Source organism: Gavialis gangeticus, unplaced genomic scaffold, assembly GCF_001723915.1.
Source record: "Gavialis gangeticus isolate Ggan-Ray unplaced genomic scaffold, GavGan_comp1, whole genome shotgun sequence".
NCBI lineage: Eukaryota > Metazoa > Chordata > Crocodylia > Gavialidae > Gavialis > Gavialis gangeticus.
Window position 1 is genome coordinate 171,522,030 of NW_017729032.1, and position 16,307 is coordinate 171,538,336.

General features: G+C 43.7%; 1 protein-coding gene across 1 annotated transcript in view; it reads left to right on the forward strand.

Annotated features, from left to right (window-relative positions):
• The window catches only part of WWC3 (WWC family member 3), a 244,438-nt gene that overhangs the window by 214,744 nt on the left and 13,387 nt on the right, over window positions 1-16,307 (forward strand). The window contains exons 17-21 of the mRNA XM_019523856.1: window positions 441-608; window positions 2,245-2,396; window positions 4,883-5,042; window positions 12,124-12,288; window positions 15,481-15,573. Coding sequence (XP_019379401.1) covers window positions 441-608; window positions 2,245-2,396; window positions 4,883-5,042; window positions 12,124-12,288; window positions 15,481-15,573 — 738 coding nt within the window. The remainder of the gene's footprint in view (window positions 1-440; window positions 609-2,244; window positions 2,397-4,882; window positions 5,043-12,123; window positions 12,289-15,480; window positions 15,574-16,307) is intronic.

A 16,307-nucleotide genomic window follows, 5' to 3' on the forward strand; every position in this document is an offset into this window, starting at 1 on the left:
TTTTTTTTTTTTTTTTTTTTTTAATTCAATGGCTTGACCTTTTTTTCCACTTAATGACAGTTTAGCTCAAGTGTGTGTGTGTGTGTGTGTGTGTGTGTGTATATATGCAGAGATTTGATATAAAATATCAAGAGCTGAAGGTGAGAATAGCACCATCTCCAGTCCGTATCAAGGACCTCAGTTTAAGTAGTATGAATTAAAAAGTTAGAGAGCAAGAGACCCCTATCAGATGGGAAGGAAGTTAAGAAGAAAATAAGACATGTTTGTTTTACTAACACTGTAAAGATGCAGAGAAAAGCAAGAATCTCCTGCCACCCTCTGCTCACCACTTCTGCAAGCTATATGTATTATTTTTGACAAAGTATTTCAGTTGAATGGACTAGGTTTGAAAGCGTCTGGTGTTTGATTGGTTCACTTCAGTTGATGTAATGTTTTTGCAGGGCATTGCTCAAATCAGCCTGGCTGATTATGAAAGTTCCAGGGAGATGCAGCTTCACTGGTACTCTGTCCAGATATTCACTGGTTCAGACCCACAAGCGGCAAAGGACAAAAGCCAGTGTGAAGAAAATACTCCCCGGGGTTCTGGAAATACAGCTACAGTGAAAACGGTATGGCTATGAAGGAATGTTTTTATTGTTTTGGGGTTTTTTTAAATACTGTACAGATGCTCACTTTCTGTAAACTTGTTTGCTTTTGTTTCTGTGCTAAATTAACTGCAGAGACTCACATTTTAAATTTGTTTTTTGTTTAAGTCTCTGACTTTTGAATGAAAAATGTGTATCACCTATTATAGCAATCATTAAGTGGTGATTTGATTTATGTGCCACTCTCCATAAAAAAGGCTGAGGGTGGCTCACAGTAAAAAAAATAAATCACAAAAACAGATTTCCTAAACCAGGGGTGTCCATTTTCAGTGCATCTGGGGGCCACCTCTCCTCATACCCTCTTCTCTCCTGCTGCCACAGAAGTGTTTGGTCCCCTAGTGGGGCCCCCCTACTTCTCACCACGCAGGCAGCCCCAGCACTGCACAGCCCCCAATTTCCAGGCCCCCTCTCCCACTATGTGGCAGTGGAATAGGCAGCTGCAGAAGCCTGCAGTCTGCCAGTTGATCAGCTGTGTCCCAAACTGTAATCCAAGCAATACCCAAAACATAACTTGCCCCCATTATATGTGGGCAAATGATCTAAACAAAGCTGCATGGTTATATTGAGTCTTGAAGAAAGATGTTTTTTAACTCGGAAATTGTTTAAATAATCTTATCATTTACATCATAGGCGCTCAACCTCCAGCCCTCAGGCCAGATTCAGCCCACAGAGGCATGTCATCCAGCCCATGGGGCTGCCCAACAGTCTGGAAATTTGATTGGCGGGGAAGCAGTGGCAGCATTAACTGCCTCTCCCCAGCCACCAAATTTCTAGATATGTGGAGAGCTCTGCAAGCCAAATGAAATGGTCCTGCATGATAGATCACACCAGAGCACGGAATTCTTCAGCCTCTGTATCTGGCATGTGGAGCTAAGCCAGCACACCAGATAGCACCTGCAGACTGACCCTGCACACCAGCCATGACCTGGATCAGGCCTGTCGCCCGATCCCATGTGTGGAATCTGGTCTGCAGGGTCAGTTAAGTTGATCCCCACTAATTCATACTACAGTAAAAAAATCAAAATGGGGTTAAGAACCACTGGATGCTCTCTAATACTGGAGAATCATTGTGCTGTATACAATGAAATTCAATGTGAGCATTTTGCAATATTGCGTATTGCATTTTGCAGTAAAATAAGTATAGTTACTTTTACCATAAATGTTGCTGCATTGAATTGGCTCTGAAAAAGAATGAATACTATTTTGTGATTTGCTTTAGCTGAGCAAACTAATCATCAAAAATCTGAAAATTTTTGTCTTGGAAATAAATGATAAGTCTTATGCAACTTTTCATAGCCCATTAAAAGTAAGGGTTTTGTATATGGCTTAATACATATGTTTGTGCTTAACTTCGACTAATCCTGTTAAGTATATATTATTTCATTTTAACATAAATGTGAAATGTTCATTCTTTTCTGGTGGAAGTCTTACATCTCCTTGTGGAAGTTTCAGTAACTGAGTAGTAACGTAGTAATAAAGTCATAATTTAGGACACATACTTGTTCTGAGCCATATGGTGACAATTCTTTCACTCTGAATAATACACAAAGATTAAGTTTTAGTTAAAGCAGTGTCATTTGAAGTCTAGTTTTACTTTCAGGATGCAGTAACGGTCCTTTTAGCAAGGACCACAGCCCAGCTGGAAGCAGTGGAGAGAGAATTGGCAGAGGAGCGTGTGAAATTGGAGTACACAGAGGAAGAAATCCTTGAGATGGAAAGAAAGGAAGATCAGGCAGAAGCTATATCAGAGAGGTAAAAATATTAGTTAAAATATGGAGCACATATAATTTGTAAGGTCTTGGCTGAAGCTTTTGGCTATTTTCTCAAACATGACTACAAAAAAAGGGAGATCTGTGCATCCTGTTTGTATTCAACTCTGTTCTCCTGTTTTATCATTGCAGGTGCATATGTTTAATTTGGTTTTCTCCTGATTAGATAACAGTCTACCTCCTAGGAAAAGCTAGATTGCTACAAAGTAAACTTTATCCTCACAGTGAAATCTTTTTTTCCTCTGCCCTCTCTATACATGTAGGGGGTAAACTGTACGATATTGTTCTTTGGTAGTTAGAATCATAGATAATTAGGGTTGGAAGGAACCTCAGAAAGTCACCTAGTCCAACCCCCTGCTCAAAACAGGACCATCCCCATCTAGATCATTCCAGTCATAGATTTTGCAGACATTAAGGCTGAAAGGGACCTCGGAAGATCATAGAGTCCAGCCCCCTGCCCCAGGGGCAGGAAGTCAGCTAGGGTCACAGGATCCCAGCAAGATAAACATCCAGTTGACTCTTAAAGGAGTCCAGAGAAGGTGCTTGAAGGGCTTTCTCAAGACGGATCTTAAAAACTTCTAAGAAAAGAGATTCCATCACCTCTCTTGGTGATCCGTTCCAGTGTTTCTCCTACCCTCCTTGTGTGCGAGAGTTTTTCCTAGTCTCCAACCTAAACTTCCCTTCCTGCAACTTGACACCATTACTCCTTGTTCTGATATCTGCCCAGGACAGTTGAGAAATAGACAGGTCCACACAGGTCTGGTTCTGAAGACTCTTCGCAGCTCAAAAAGTGGTAAGATTTTGTTGCCAGGGCCTGAGTTGAGGGCAAAATTTATGCTTTTTACTTGTGGAACAGAAGAATGACAAGATAATGGTAGAACTAAGTCAAAGTGCATTTAATTGTCCTTTAATTAGGGGTGTCTGACACCCTAATGACCTGAGCAGTTATTAAAGATGAGCAATTTTAGAAATAGACATAGTAACATGTATTAGCAGAACCTAGTTTACTAACAAGGCAAAACTTGCCAGGTGCTCGGCTGCAGCAATTTTTGGACCCCATTACATGTTTATGTTAAAATGCAAACTCATAGGATCATGCAGTGAGGCCCCAAGGCTTTTCAGTCGTTAACATTTCAAACTAGAGCATTTGTTGGTTTTGAGTTTTCAGTAATCTGAACTATGGTACCCATTTTTGAATACTTAACCATAGAAAAATTCAACACAAAGATGTTGTGTTCTCAAGATACTTTGAAAAGTGATGAGACTGGCGATTCCTATTCCTCTGTATTGATTGATAAGATGCCTTTAGCAATCGTATTCAAGAATGGAGATTTTTAGCACCCTTTTGCCATCCCGTTTCCTTTGAAAGAAAGCTTTATCAGCAGTTTGACTTGGCTTTTCAAACCATGATGCTTTGACTTTTTCTTTTTCTTTGTAATTGAGGACCAGAGTGGGTAAGTTGTATAAGTTCCAGGTTGTCTATTTTTTAAATTTGTTGTAACACTGCTGGAATTCCTGTAGGAAACCAGGTATGTGGTTGGTCTGTGAGATAAGACCCATGAAATAAGTTTGTTTAGTTACTGATTCTTACAAAGATACAACTTTAATAGTTTCACCAAACACGAACATTACTATTTTTCCTTCAGTAAGTTAGGTGGGCCACCTCAAAGTGGCTTAGGATATAGTGTTGGTATCATGATATTAAATTATCTGTACTATGAGCCTAACTAACATGGCTGTCCCTGTTAGTAAGAAAGGGGGCAGGTTCCACAAAAGTGGACTCAGTCATTAAAAGCAAAAGTGTAATTGCTTTCTGTGTTTCTTGGCACCAGTAGCAGCATTCAACAGGACAAAAAACAGCAAGATGTCATGCTGCCCTCTCAGTCAGGAAAACCCACATAATTTTGATAATTTGATTATGACATCAGAAAATACCCTTATATTTGGCAAAGCAAATCGTACCTTTTTTATCCACATTCTTCTGTCTTGTAGTTATGTACCACCCCCTTCTTCTAGTATCGTGAGAGACATTTAGAAAAAAGAGTAAGCTACTGAATACGTTAATTAGTGTTAATCTTATTCTTTTCTCTTTTGTAGTCAAAATATACTAATACTTACAATTTTTTACTTGTGTGATAATTCTACTTCATACCATACTTATTCTTGAATACTGATAGATCATTGTAGTACTTTGTTAGAGGTGTTTTGTTCTGTTTTGCTCCAAAACCATGAAGTGACTTTATGAGAAAATTAGAAAAGTTGATTTTGCCCTGGACAAATTTAACTTTGGCTGTGTATCTTAGAGATCCATCTAGGTTAAGACCTCATTCAGAAAATGTGCATCTGATCTGTAGGAGTAAAATCTTACAAATAATAAAACCTTGACTGGAAACAGAGATTAATTAAGGCATGTCATTTCTTGCAGTTCCAATACAAATCTACTAGTGTCTCAAAATATTGTATTTTTAGGAGTTGGCAAGCAGAATCTGTTGACAGTGGATGTAGTAATTGCACACAGACCAGTCCTCCCTATCCAGAGGCATGTTGTGGTGACTCACTGCATGGACATACATTTCCAGCTCAAGCAGGCCAGTACAATTCTGGAAAAGTGCAGCCCCCACCTATAAAGGTAAGTAAGGAAGATATTGCCAAAAAGTCTTGTGCACATAAGACTCACTATATGTTTCCCTTTGATGTGCCCAAGTGGCACTTTTGTAGCCACGTAAGTGTAATTTTTGGCACTGATGCACAGGTTGTCCTGAACTTCCTTTCGTAGCATGCTGAGAAGGCTGTATGCGAGCTGCAGAGGCTCTAGGGCAGAATAGAATTGCCCAAGCACTTGCATAATGTCAAACAAGTTCCAAAGCTTTAGTGTCAGAAGCCACAACTAACAAGAGTTTAATTATGAAAGAGAAGTGGGAGAAGGATCTTTCTACGTTTTATCCATGTAGCTTAGTGGCCAAAGAAAGAGCAAGGTTCTAGGGTCCCCTTCACCCAGAGGTAGTTTAAATTTACATCCCCTATCTCCCAGCAAAGTTCTCTAACCAGCAAGCTAGAGCACGCTCCAGCCCTCCTCTTGAAGCTGGCCAACTGGACAGGCAGATGCGGAAAATATGTGAGGCTGGGAAGAAAAATCATTTAGAGGGAGGGCAGCTCAGTGAGATGGATGCTGCCCTGGGTGACCCTATTCTGCTAGGGCTGGAAACAGAATACAATGTGTGCATTAAGCATGGAAAGGTGAAATAAATTTATCCCGTAGTGCAGTGGTTTTCAAACTGAGTTAGAATCATAGAAAATTAGGGTTGGAAGGGAATTCAGGAGGTCTAGTCCAATCTTCTGCTCAAAGCAGGAACATCTCCAACTAGATCATCCCAGCCAAAGCTTTGTCTAGCCAGGTTTTGAAACCCCTCAACAAAGGAGCTTCCACCACCTCTCTGGGTAACGTGTTCCAGTATGTTACTACCCTCCAAGTGAGAAAATTCTTCCTGATCTCTAACCTAAATTTTCCTTGCTGCAAGTTGAGACCATTGTTCCTTGTTCTGTCATCTGCTACCACTGGGAACAGTCTAGCTCCATCCTCTTTTGAACACCCCTTCAGGTAGTTGAAGGCTGCTATTAAATCCCATCAGTCTTCTCTTCTGTAAATTAAATAAGTCCAGTTCCCTCAGCCTATCCTCATAAGCCATGTCCCTCAGCCCCCTCACCATTTTTGTTGTCGTCCGCTGGACTCTTTCCAATTTGTCCACATCCTTTCTATGGTGGGGGGGGAGGGGGCCAAAACTGAACCCAATACTCTGGATGTGGCCTCACCAGTGCCGAACAGAGGGGAATAATCACTTCCCTTGACCTGTTGGCCAATACCTACCCACACCTACCAGTGCAGCCCAGGATGCCGTTAGCATTCTTGGCAACAAGGGCACACTGCTGGCTCAAATTCAGCTTATTGTCCACTGTAACCCCCAGGTCCTTATCTTCAGAGTTGCTGCCCAGCCAATGAGCCCCCAGCCCGTACTGATGAATGGGATTATTCCATTCTAAATGCAGGACTTTGCACTTGTCCAGTGAACTCTGTGGTTTCTCCATAGGTCATCAGGGGTTCTACAAAGAGACTGGGGGTAATGGCAGAGTAGGCTGGGAGGTCATGCGCTGCCATTGCAGAGCCAGTCTCATGGCTCCATGTCAGTCTTTAGGGCAGGGGTGGGCAAAATATGGCCTGTGGGCTGGATTCAGCCTGCCAAGCCATTCTATCCTGCCTTCAGGGCCACTTCAAAAAAACAATTATTACCAGCCTGCAGCTGCCCCTCTGAAAGTTGGTGAGAGGCAGGCTTTCAGAGATTGTGCACCATTGGACTGGGCAAGCTCTGTGATTCCACCTCTGTGAGGCTCCTGGCACTCCATTTGGAAGCCCCCTGTGGAGGCACCAAATGGAATGTCTCCCAACTGGACAGCTGGTGAGTGGGGATGGGACCTCCTGCCTGCGTTGTGGGGGAGGGACATGGTGTTTGTGGGTGAGTGTGGGCCCCCTGCCATTGTGTGCAGGTCCTGCCACCAGCGGCAGCAGCAGGTGGTGGGCCCTCAGGGCGCTTCTGGCCCACTACAGGCAAAGCCCCCTGGCAGCACACACTCTGGCTGATTTCTGGGAAATGCATGTGTCATTACATGCTGATGCATGCCTTCAAACCAAACCAAGCTGACTCCGTGCCAGCATACAGGGCTTCTGGCACTGGAGGAGGGAGCTGTGCACCATCGGGCTGGGCCAGGCTGGCTCTGTGCTTCCACATGGGGCTTTCAGCATTCCAGAGGGGAGCCACACATAGTGGCATGGAGCCTGCCTGGCCTGATGGCACGCAACTTTCTGTAGCTCTTGGTCCATGTACCATCAGGCTGGGCAGGCTCCATGGCTCCACATGTGGCTCCCTGCTGGAGGGCTGGAAGCCCCACATGGAGGCACAGAACTGTCCGAGCCCAGTGGCATGTGGCTTCTGCCTGTAGTGCTGGGAGCCCCACATGCTGGCATAGAGCCAGCCTGGTTTGGCTTGAAAATGTGTGCCAGTGGGGCTGGGCTGGATGGGCTCTGTGCCACCACATGCACCTCCTGGGCTTCGGCCGGAGCCGCGCGCCGCTGGGTGGCTCTGCCTATAGCGGGCCAGAAGCATCCCAAGGGTCTGCTGCCTGCTGCTGGTCCAGCTGCCACCGTCAGCATGGTCTCTGCGCCGTGGAAGGGACAGGGGACCGTGTGGCAGGGGCCCAAAACCCACCCCCACCCTGTCACAGTCCTCTCCAAAAGCACCCCCACACATACACAATATACAAAAATAAGATTTTATTTTCAGTTTTTATGCAACCATCTCAATATATATTATAGAAACACAGATAAATCAGGACAAAAATAATTTTTGAAATAAAATTAAAATGTTATAATAGATGTTTAATTTTAGTATATAATTTTTTTTCAGGTTCTGAGATGGCAAACCCTGTTCCTGAAAGGGGTACTTCCAGGAGCAAGGGAGGTGGGGGGGGACTTCTGGTGGCACAAGTCAGGGGTAAGGGGTAGGACTTCTGGTCTCAAGATTGCAATCAGAGGCCGGGCACATGTCAAAGGGCAGAGCTACGCTTGTGGCCCTCAGCAGCTCACCCAAAGTCATAAAGTGGCCCTCTAGCCAAAATAAGTAAAAGATACCAACCACCCTAAGAAATACTTGCCTGTCAAATAATTTCTGGACCGTCATAGCTACATCAGTCTTATACTTACATGACTTCAGGAAGTTTGAAAACATCTGTTACAGTGCATTGCTAGTTCCAGTTGAATTTGCATGTCACCTGGTCTGCAAATGAAATCAGAAATGCACTGACAAGACTGACATATCAGTTGTACCCACAATGCCTTGAAAATCATCATGTGCATTTTAAACTTGTTGTATTCAGTTACTGCTTTGATGAAACTGAATCTGTTCTGAGAGGACTCATTTTCTCAGCTGTATAGTGATAGATATTTGTTTCTGTATTTAAACTGTATGTGTGAATGCGCACTTGCAATTAGTAAGCGTGTTCTTCTAGTACTGTTGCGGATAAGGCCATCCTAAAATGCCAGTCCTTATAGAAATAGCACATTCTTGGAAAAATTTTAAGAGATAAAAGCTGAAACTTTAATTTGATTAATTTACCCACCCTATATTAAACTAAATGTACCTGATTTTTCAGTCCAACTTTGGCATGCTGAAACTATATAAGAAAAAGTTATCTGTTGTTTTTTTTTAATCAAGGAGTTGAGATAATGTAAGAGAAATTGTGTAATTTCAGCTTGTGTAAATTACAGTGAAGTGAGTAGAGCTACCTGTGTCTGCACAAGGTGAGGATCTGGCTCTAAGGCTAAAAACAGACAAGCCCATATCCCACATTAAATACCTGTGTATAATTCAAATTAAAACTTTGCCTCAAAATTGTGGCTAATTCAAGTTAATTGCTATTTAAGCCTAGTGTGTAAATGGCTGTTTTAATGTCATATCCCTGCCTAATCAGGGCCTCATTAAATCAGTTGTCTGTTTTTTAGTCTAAGAACTTGTTACCATAGGGTGCCTGTAGATGTGCCGGGAAGCTGCTCCAATGCACTGTAATTACAGCGTGTTGGAGCAGACTTGATTAATCAAGTATGCTACAGTATGCTAATTAGTGTGTCCAGCAGCCTCAGCATCTCATGTATCAGCATCCCTGCACTTCAGTGGTGGTGGGGGCGGGTTAACTAAAGCTTGTTTGATGAGTTTTAGTTAACGCACCCCCACCACCATTTTGAAGTATGGGGACGCTTGTACAAGAGAAGCTGTGGGTGCTTTAATTAGAGTGGCTCTCAGCATCTGTAAAAATGCCTGTAGTCTGTGAGACAATAATGCAGGATCATACATATTTATGTATGAGTAGGGGTCTGCCCAACTCAAGGTGGCAGCCAGCCTATTTTGTGGGCAGATCACAGAGCTGGCCAACCTTTACAAGGGCTTTTCATGGCAGGGACCCCCACACCTCTGGCTGTGGGGACCCAGTGCTCCTGCCCCCTGCCACTGATTGGTAGAGAGAACTGTCCATACGGCCCCACCCCTAGTCACTGACTGGCTGAGGGCTGTCTGTCATGTGGCCCCATCCCACGCCACTGATTGGTGGAGAGGGATCGGGCTGCATGGCAAGCAGCCCTCTCAGCCGGTCGGAGGTGGGGTGGCAGCCATTTTGCCTGCTTGCCTTCATCCTGGCAGCCTTCTTCATGCCAGGCTGCGGAGCTAGGAGGACTTCTGGCATTTTATTATTGGTAAGTTGTTGGGGGAGAGGGGGTTGGTTTTTTTAACCCATGAATTTTGTGATCACCTGATTTTACAATTTGTGCGCAATTGTGATTTGGGCATACTCATGAAAAATTTATGGCAGGGGTGGGCAAAATGCAGCCTGCGGGCTGGATCCAGGCCACAGAGGGACTTTGTCTGGCCCGCGACAGGTCCCTCAGTCCTGCCTGGACTAGGCTGTGTCCAACCTGTGGTGTGTTCTGCTGCCCCTGGCTGCACAGTGGGGCTGGGGCAACTCTGTGGCTGGACTCCATTTCTAAGCAGCCAAGGCGGCAGCAGCTCCTTCTGCAGCTCTACCCCGCACCCACTTTGGACTCACCCCGGTTGGAGTGGACCAGCTCTGGACCCGCTGGGACTTATGCTCGTAGCCCCAACCCCAGCCTGCCCTGTGGCTGCTCCAGGCTGCCTGCCCCTGCTGCTTCTGCTGCTCAGGGTGAGTGGGCAGTCTGGAGCAGGTGTGGGGTGGGCCAGAGTCAGGGCTGTGCACGTCGGTCCCAGCCAATATGCTCCAGCTGGGGTAAGTCCAGAGCGGGTGCTAGCCAGGCTGGGCCAGGGCTGTGCACTCATCTGCTGCTGGGCACTGGTGGCAGTGGCAGGGAGGAGCCAGAGGGCATGAGGGGTCTGGGCTGTTGTGGGGAGAGGGGCTGACTGGCCCTTGACAGCTCCCTGAAATTGTCTTTGTGGCCCATGGGCCCAAATAATTGCCTGTAGCATTTGTGAGTACTCTTGTGAGTTCTGAGAAGTAGCACAGGTCTGCTTGCCTCCACCTAGTCCACATACATCAAACACCAAAATGTTTGATGATGGGGGAGGGATGCTTCAGGGTAACTTCACCTACTTCATTTTCAGATTTGCTACCTGCACAGTCAAAGGTGATAGATGGCTAGTACTTCTAAACAACACCATGGAAGTGGTATCAGTATTACCTTAAGAGTCAGGAGGCTGGGTTGTTTATTTCCAGGTGTTCCAGTGTTATGAACCCATTTATGTTTTGGGGGTTCATGGTATGTCAGGAATGTTTTATTTTACTCATATGGCATATGTGATCTTGTTGGAAAGCCCATATGATGCTGTATCCATTTATGTCACTTTTATCACATAACATCATATGTTATGCTATCTGTGTGCGTGTGTGTATGTATATATGTATATAGTTTTGAATATGGTTTAGTCAAGGAAAGAGAATGGGAAGAACTGGTAAATCTCTCTTGCTCTGTGCCCTCTAGGTTGAGACTAATTGCCACTCCCAGACACAGGCAGAACAGGTTGGGTCCCAAGGCATTGTCTGGGAAAATCAACTCCTCTGTCTAAGCAACGACATTTGAAAGTAATGGCCCTTTATCCAGAGGGGCTCCAGGTTTCTTAGGGAGATCAGAACTTTCTGAAGGATTTTGTTGGCTCAGGAGCATTAAGAATAATGATGAGGAGGAGGGCTGATCTTGGAGGCTTTTTGAAGACTAGGTAGGATAGAATATGTCTTTGAACCCCACGCTTTGGTGGTCCAGTGACTGGAGTGGCCAGTGCTGGCAGAATCAGCAATAAAGCTGAATTCTTGGTGTACTGGCAGGTGTCTCAAGAAGGGCTAGGGAGCAGCCAGATGAGAAGGAAGGAACTTGACTTATTTTGCTTTTCTGTCTCCAAACCTATACTATGTTTTGCTTGTATGAGTCTTTTTTTCCTACATAATAAATATTTTTGTTGTTCGTCTCCTTAGTGATGCCTGAGGAAAGAATGATTGCTGGGCAAATAATACTCCAGGCTACTCCATGTAAGGGGGGACCTAAAATTTCTTTCATAACCCAATGGGAATGCTACAGAAGGGCTGGCAGATTTCCACATTTCAGCTGCAGGGTTTAGTATAAGGCTAGAGAGCGATCCCAGGGCAACCTTGGTCTGTTTTTTTTTTGAGCAAATAGAAACACAGGAGGGAGAAACTTGAATCTCTGAGAGTCTCTCAGACAGGTTTCTGACATTCAGGATCTCCATATTTGTTGAGGCTTCTATCATCACCTTGACAGTCTCCCCATTCCCTATGACTAACACTTGTTGATTTTCTGGAAAGTGATTCAGTTCTTTCTTTCCACTGAGGTAGGGGGTTAGGCAGCTGGCCTGCTGTTAAATTAACATCAACAATACTACCACTATGTAAAAATGTACTGTGTTATTGGGTTGTAATATTAACCTCCTAATCACTTGGAAGACTGCAAACACTATTAGTATTTGGAAACTGGTTCCAGAATCTTGAATGATCAGGTTTTCATAAATGAAATGGTCCATGCTCTGAAGGTTTCATTTAAGCCCAATTAGAACTTAACTAGCAAACTTTTCTGCTTTTCCTTTGAGGAGATCATTGGAATAAAGTTACTGTTTTGGCTATGATTTTAGGTGGATAAAGAGACGAATACAGAAGATCTTTTTCCAGAAGAAGTTGCTGTTCTTCCAAAAGAGAGAAGCAGCCGTAGGCCCCGTGGTTCTGCTTTTGTTCGTAGTAGCACTATTGTTCGTTCACAAACCTTTTCGCCTGGAGCACGAAGTCAATACGTGTGCAGAGTGAGTACAGTATTTTTCTTTGCGATTCCACCTGCAGAAGGGCGAAGGTGAAAGGTTCATTTGACAGTGTGTATTAGTTCTAACTAGTAATCCTAAACAGTATTAAAATATTCCTGTAAGAAGGAGTACACAGGCAGGAATTTAGCTCTATAAGAGCATTAATAATTAAAACATAGTATAGTCTTTTAGAGTCTTACAAGTTGTTAGATCCAGGTCACTTCTATTACATAACTTTTCCTTTCATCTATGCGGTGTCTAGTAGGGCTGTGCGAAATTTCGGCAGCCATTTCATTTTGGAGGTGTTCTGGCTTGTTTCAGCACCCAAAATGCCGAATCCAAAATAAAACAGGAGGCAACAGAATGAAACAAAACCATCAGAAACGTTTTGGATGTTTCTGAGCCTAGCTTGCAGGGAAAGAGAAAGTAAGAGGAAGAGGGAAGGGTAGGTGGGGGTGGGAAAGGACTGCTCTGATACTGACATCAGTAGCTGGGCAGTGTCTGCAAGGTGTCTTTGAGGTCCCTTCCAATCCCAGTGCTCTGGGGGAGGGATGGCAGCTTGCTGTCACCCCACACGCTAATCCCTGGTTCCACACCCATCAGAAAGGGTATGGCAGAGCCCCACAACCCTCTCAGGGGGCACTGCCCCCAGATCTGTGTATGGGATGACAGCAGGTCACCATGCCGGCTGGAGCCAGTGCCAACACCCAAGTCAACTCGGTGCAGCCCACGCTGAGCACAGCTGGGGGAGCCGTGGGAGAAGCCCCCATGGCTGCCCTGCCTTGCCTGGTCCCATCTCCCACCCAGCCTTGCCTCCCAGCGCTTAAAGGCCTCGCACTCACTGGCTGTAGCAGGGGCTATGGGGGCTCTGGGGCCATGTGGCAGAGCACCCCCATGCAGCCTCTGCTCCCTGATATCTCGTCTCCTCACCTGCCCAGCTCCAGCATCCCAGCACTTTAAAACAAACAAAAAAACCCCCATACTCACCAACTGCAGCAGTGGGGATCAGGACCTTTGGGGGTTCGTGGCAGAGCCCCCCTGCATAGCACAGGGCAATGGGGACAGCAGTGATAGCTCTCCCTGCTTGGCTCCCACACAGCAGCTGCCCCATGGTATGGGTGCAGTGAAGCTTGGCAGGATGCCGCGCGCTGTCTGGGAGCTGGGGCTAAGTGGTGCCGGGCTGTAGCTGACAGGTGTAGCTGCCCCAGCTCCCAGGCAGTGTGTGGTGCCCTGTCAAGTCACACTGCACCTGTGCAATGTGACAGCTGTGGCGTGGGTGCCAGGTGGGGAGGGCAATCCGTGCTGCCCTGCGTTGTGTGGCGGGGCTCTGCCATAAGCCCTCAGAGGCCCTAATTGCTGCTGCTAGAGCCAATGAGTGCAGGGCTTTTTTTTTTTTTAAGTGCCAAGACTAGGTGGGGCTGGCCAGGCTGGGGATGGGGTCAGGCAGGGCAGCCATGGGGGCTTCTCCCGTGGCTCTTTCTGGCCGATCTGAATCTCTGAAACAGCGTCAAAACTCCGAAACAGATTCGGCTGAATCGAAACAGAGCAGTGATCCAAAACAACAAAATGAATCACTGTCCTCAGAAACGGCCGAATCCAAAATCGAAATGAGATGTAGCCATTTTCCACAGCCCTAGTGTCTACTACAAAAAGGCCCTGTTTGTGATTCTAGATGCTGACATAATACAAATCCTTAAGAATTCACATAATAAATTTCCAGGTATGTTAAGCATTTTAGATTAGAACAAGTTTGCATAAAGTTGCTGAACATTTCTGTAAAAAGTATCTTCTATTAGAAATTTAACATATTGTAGGTTGAACACAAATGGGGACATCCTTAAATGTGGCCATTTCTAGCTTTCACAAGTTTGACTTTATAAATAAAGTGATTAATTTTAACTACCATATTTTCTTGCCCCCTTTCCCTTAATTCTACTGCTGGAAATTTGGGTGTGCATTATTACAAGGAAATACGGCAGTGACAATTTCCACTTTTGCTGGGAAAAGGGGAAGATGAAAGTAATGTTGCGGTGCTGTAGGTGGGACTCACTAGCTACTAGCTGCGGACACTTTCTCTCCCTGCATCCCTCCCTCAAGGCTTCTGTTGCTGAAGTTACTACTCAGTTATTAAATGCTACCGACCAGTATTTTCAAGGACATCTTTCTTCATGCTCTCTTTCAAAAACAAGGTTCCTTGGGGATGTGTTGTGTGCAAGAAAATATGGTATATTTTTTCCTTGTAGAGTATGTAGCATTACTGTACTACAGGTTTTCCCTTAAAAAAAAAAAAAAATAAATAAAAAAATAAAAAAAAATCTACAGTTTAAATCCTTTCATTGTATGTTGTTTATTTTCCACTCTCCTTATCATTTATCCTTCCAAATGGTGAGAGGATATGATACTTCTTAATTTACACAGTTCAGATTATAGTTTAAATATTTGTCCCACACCATTGCTTGTTGCATACCTTTTTATTATAAATGGAAAATATAGCCTTTCGTTATTACAGCAGAGATAGCCAAACAACAGTGTTTTAAATGATGTGCTGCCACCTTCAGGTTTTGATCAAGTTAGTCTTTATTCATAATTAAGCAAAAAAGAGAGACGGCTTCTCTGTGCCCAGTACGTTTTCATTTTGTATTTCTTTGTCACTAACAGTAGCCAAATTAAAATAATATTATCCTCTGAGTCTTTTTTTTAATTCTTTTTTTTTAATTGCATATTTAGTAAAGTGGCATAATCAAACGTCCTCAAAAGAAGAAACTCCATATAATTGAGCTTAATTCATTTCTTTGAATAATCAATCCTGAAAAGTCGTTTGTAAAATAAACTGTATTATTATGCATTGTTTACCATGGGCATCTGACTGTACCTGAAAAAATAGCAATTTAGTCATACTGGCTTGTTAGAAATAATGAAGATATTTGAACATATCACTAAAAATGTTCGTAATTTAACAGAAGCTTATTTGCCATCTTTTAACAAATAGACATTGTTCAAAAATTGTACAATAGCACTGTAATGTGGAGACAAATGGTAGTTTATCATGTAGTGTGCAAACTTTTGTGCATCGATATAACTTAAATCCACAGTGAACTAGAAAAACATTTGATTGTCTGAAAGAAAGCAAGGACTTTATTCCTAATTATGAGTTAGTAGTTAATGTCCCTTATGTTCAATATCTTTTCTAATCAGCTGTACCGCAGTGACAGTGATAGTTCAACCCTGCCAAGAAAATCACCTTTCATCCGAAATACATTGGAAAGGCGTACCTTGCGCTATAAGCAGGTATGTTAAGAATATAAAGATCTTTATTTTATTCAGTTTTTAGGGGGGGGTTATTGCGCAATTTTGACTTTAATGTACTTTAATGTAATTATACTTCTGTTATATAATAAAGTCATCTTATTGTTTTTAGGATAAGGGGTCCATACCCAGATTTAAAATAGTAATGGACAATTGTAAAAACTTATGGCAACTAATGCCCAGTTAAATAGATAAAAATTATATATTGGTTTAATTACCTTATCTCTCAAAACACTAAAGGTTAGATAGTGACCTGGGGAGCATGCCAACAAAACTGAATGAATGAGATTAGAAATACTGGAAATACTAGAAATACTTTTGAGAAGGATGTGGATAGACTGGAAAGAGTCCAGTGAAGAGCGACGAAAATTTAGGGGCCTGGGACTTATGAGGAAAGGCTGAAAGAACTACAGTTATAAGACAGAACTAGAAGCAGTGTCCTCAACTGGCAACAAGGGAACTTTAGGCTGGAGATTAGGCTGACCATTAGTCTGGTTAAGCATTTGAACAGGTTACTTAGAAATGTTGTGGAATCTCTATTCCTGGCAGTTTTCACAAGCAGGTCTGACAGATAGTTGGCTGGCATAGTTTAGTCAGGGGATGATCCTCCCTTGAGGAGGAGGTTGGACTAGATGATTCACTGAGATCCCTACAGCGCTTCTTTCCTATGATCCTACTGTGTTTCTAAATTAACACAATATTTTACAAGAGGATAT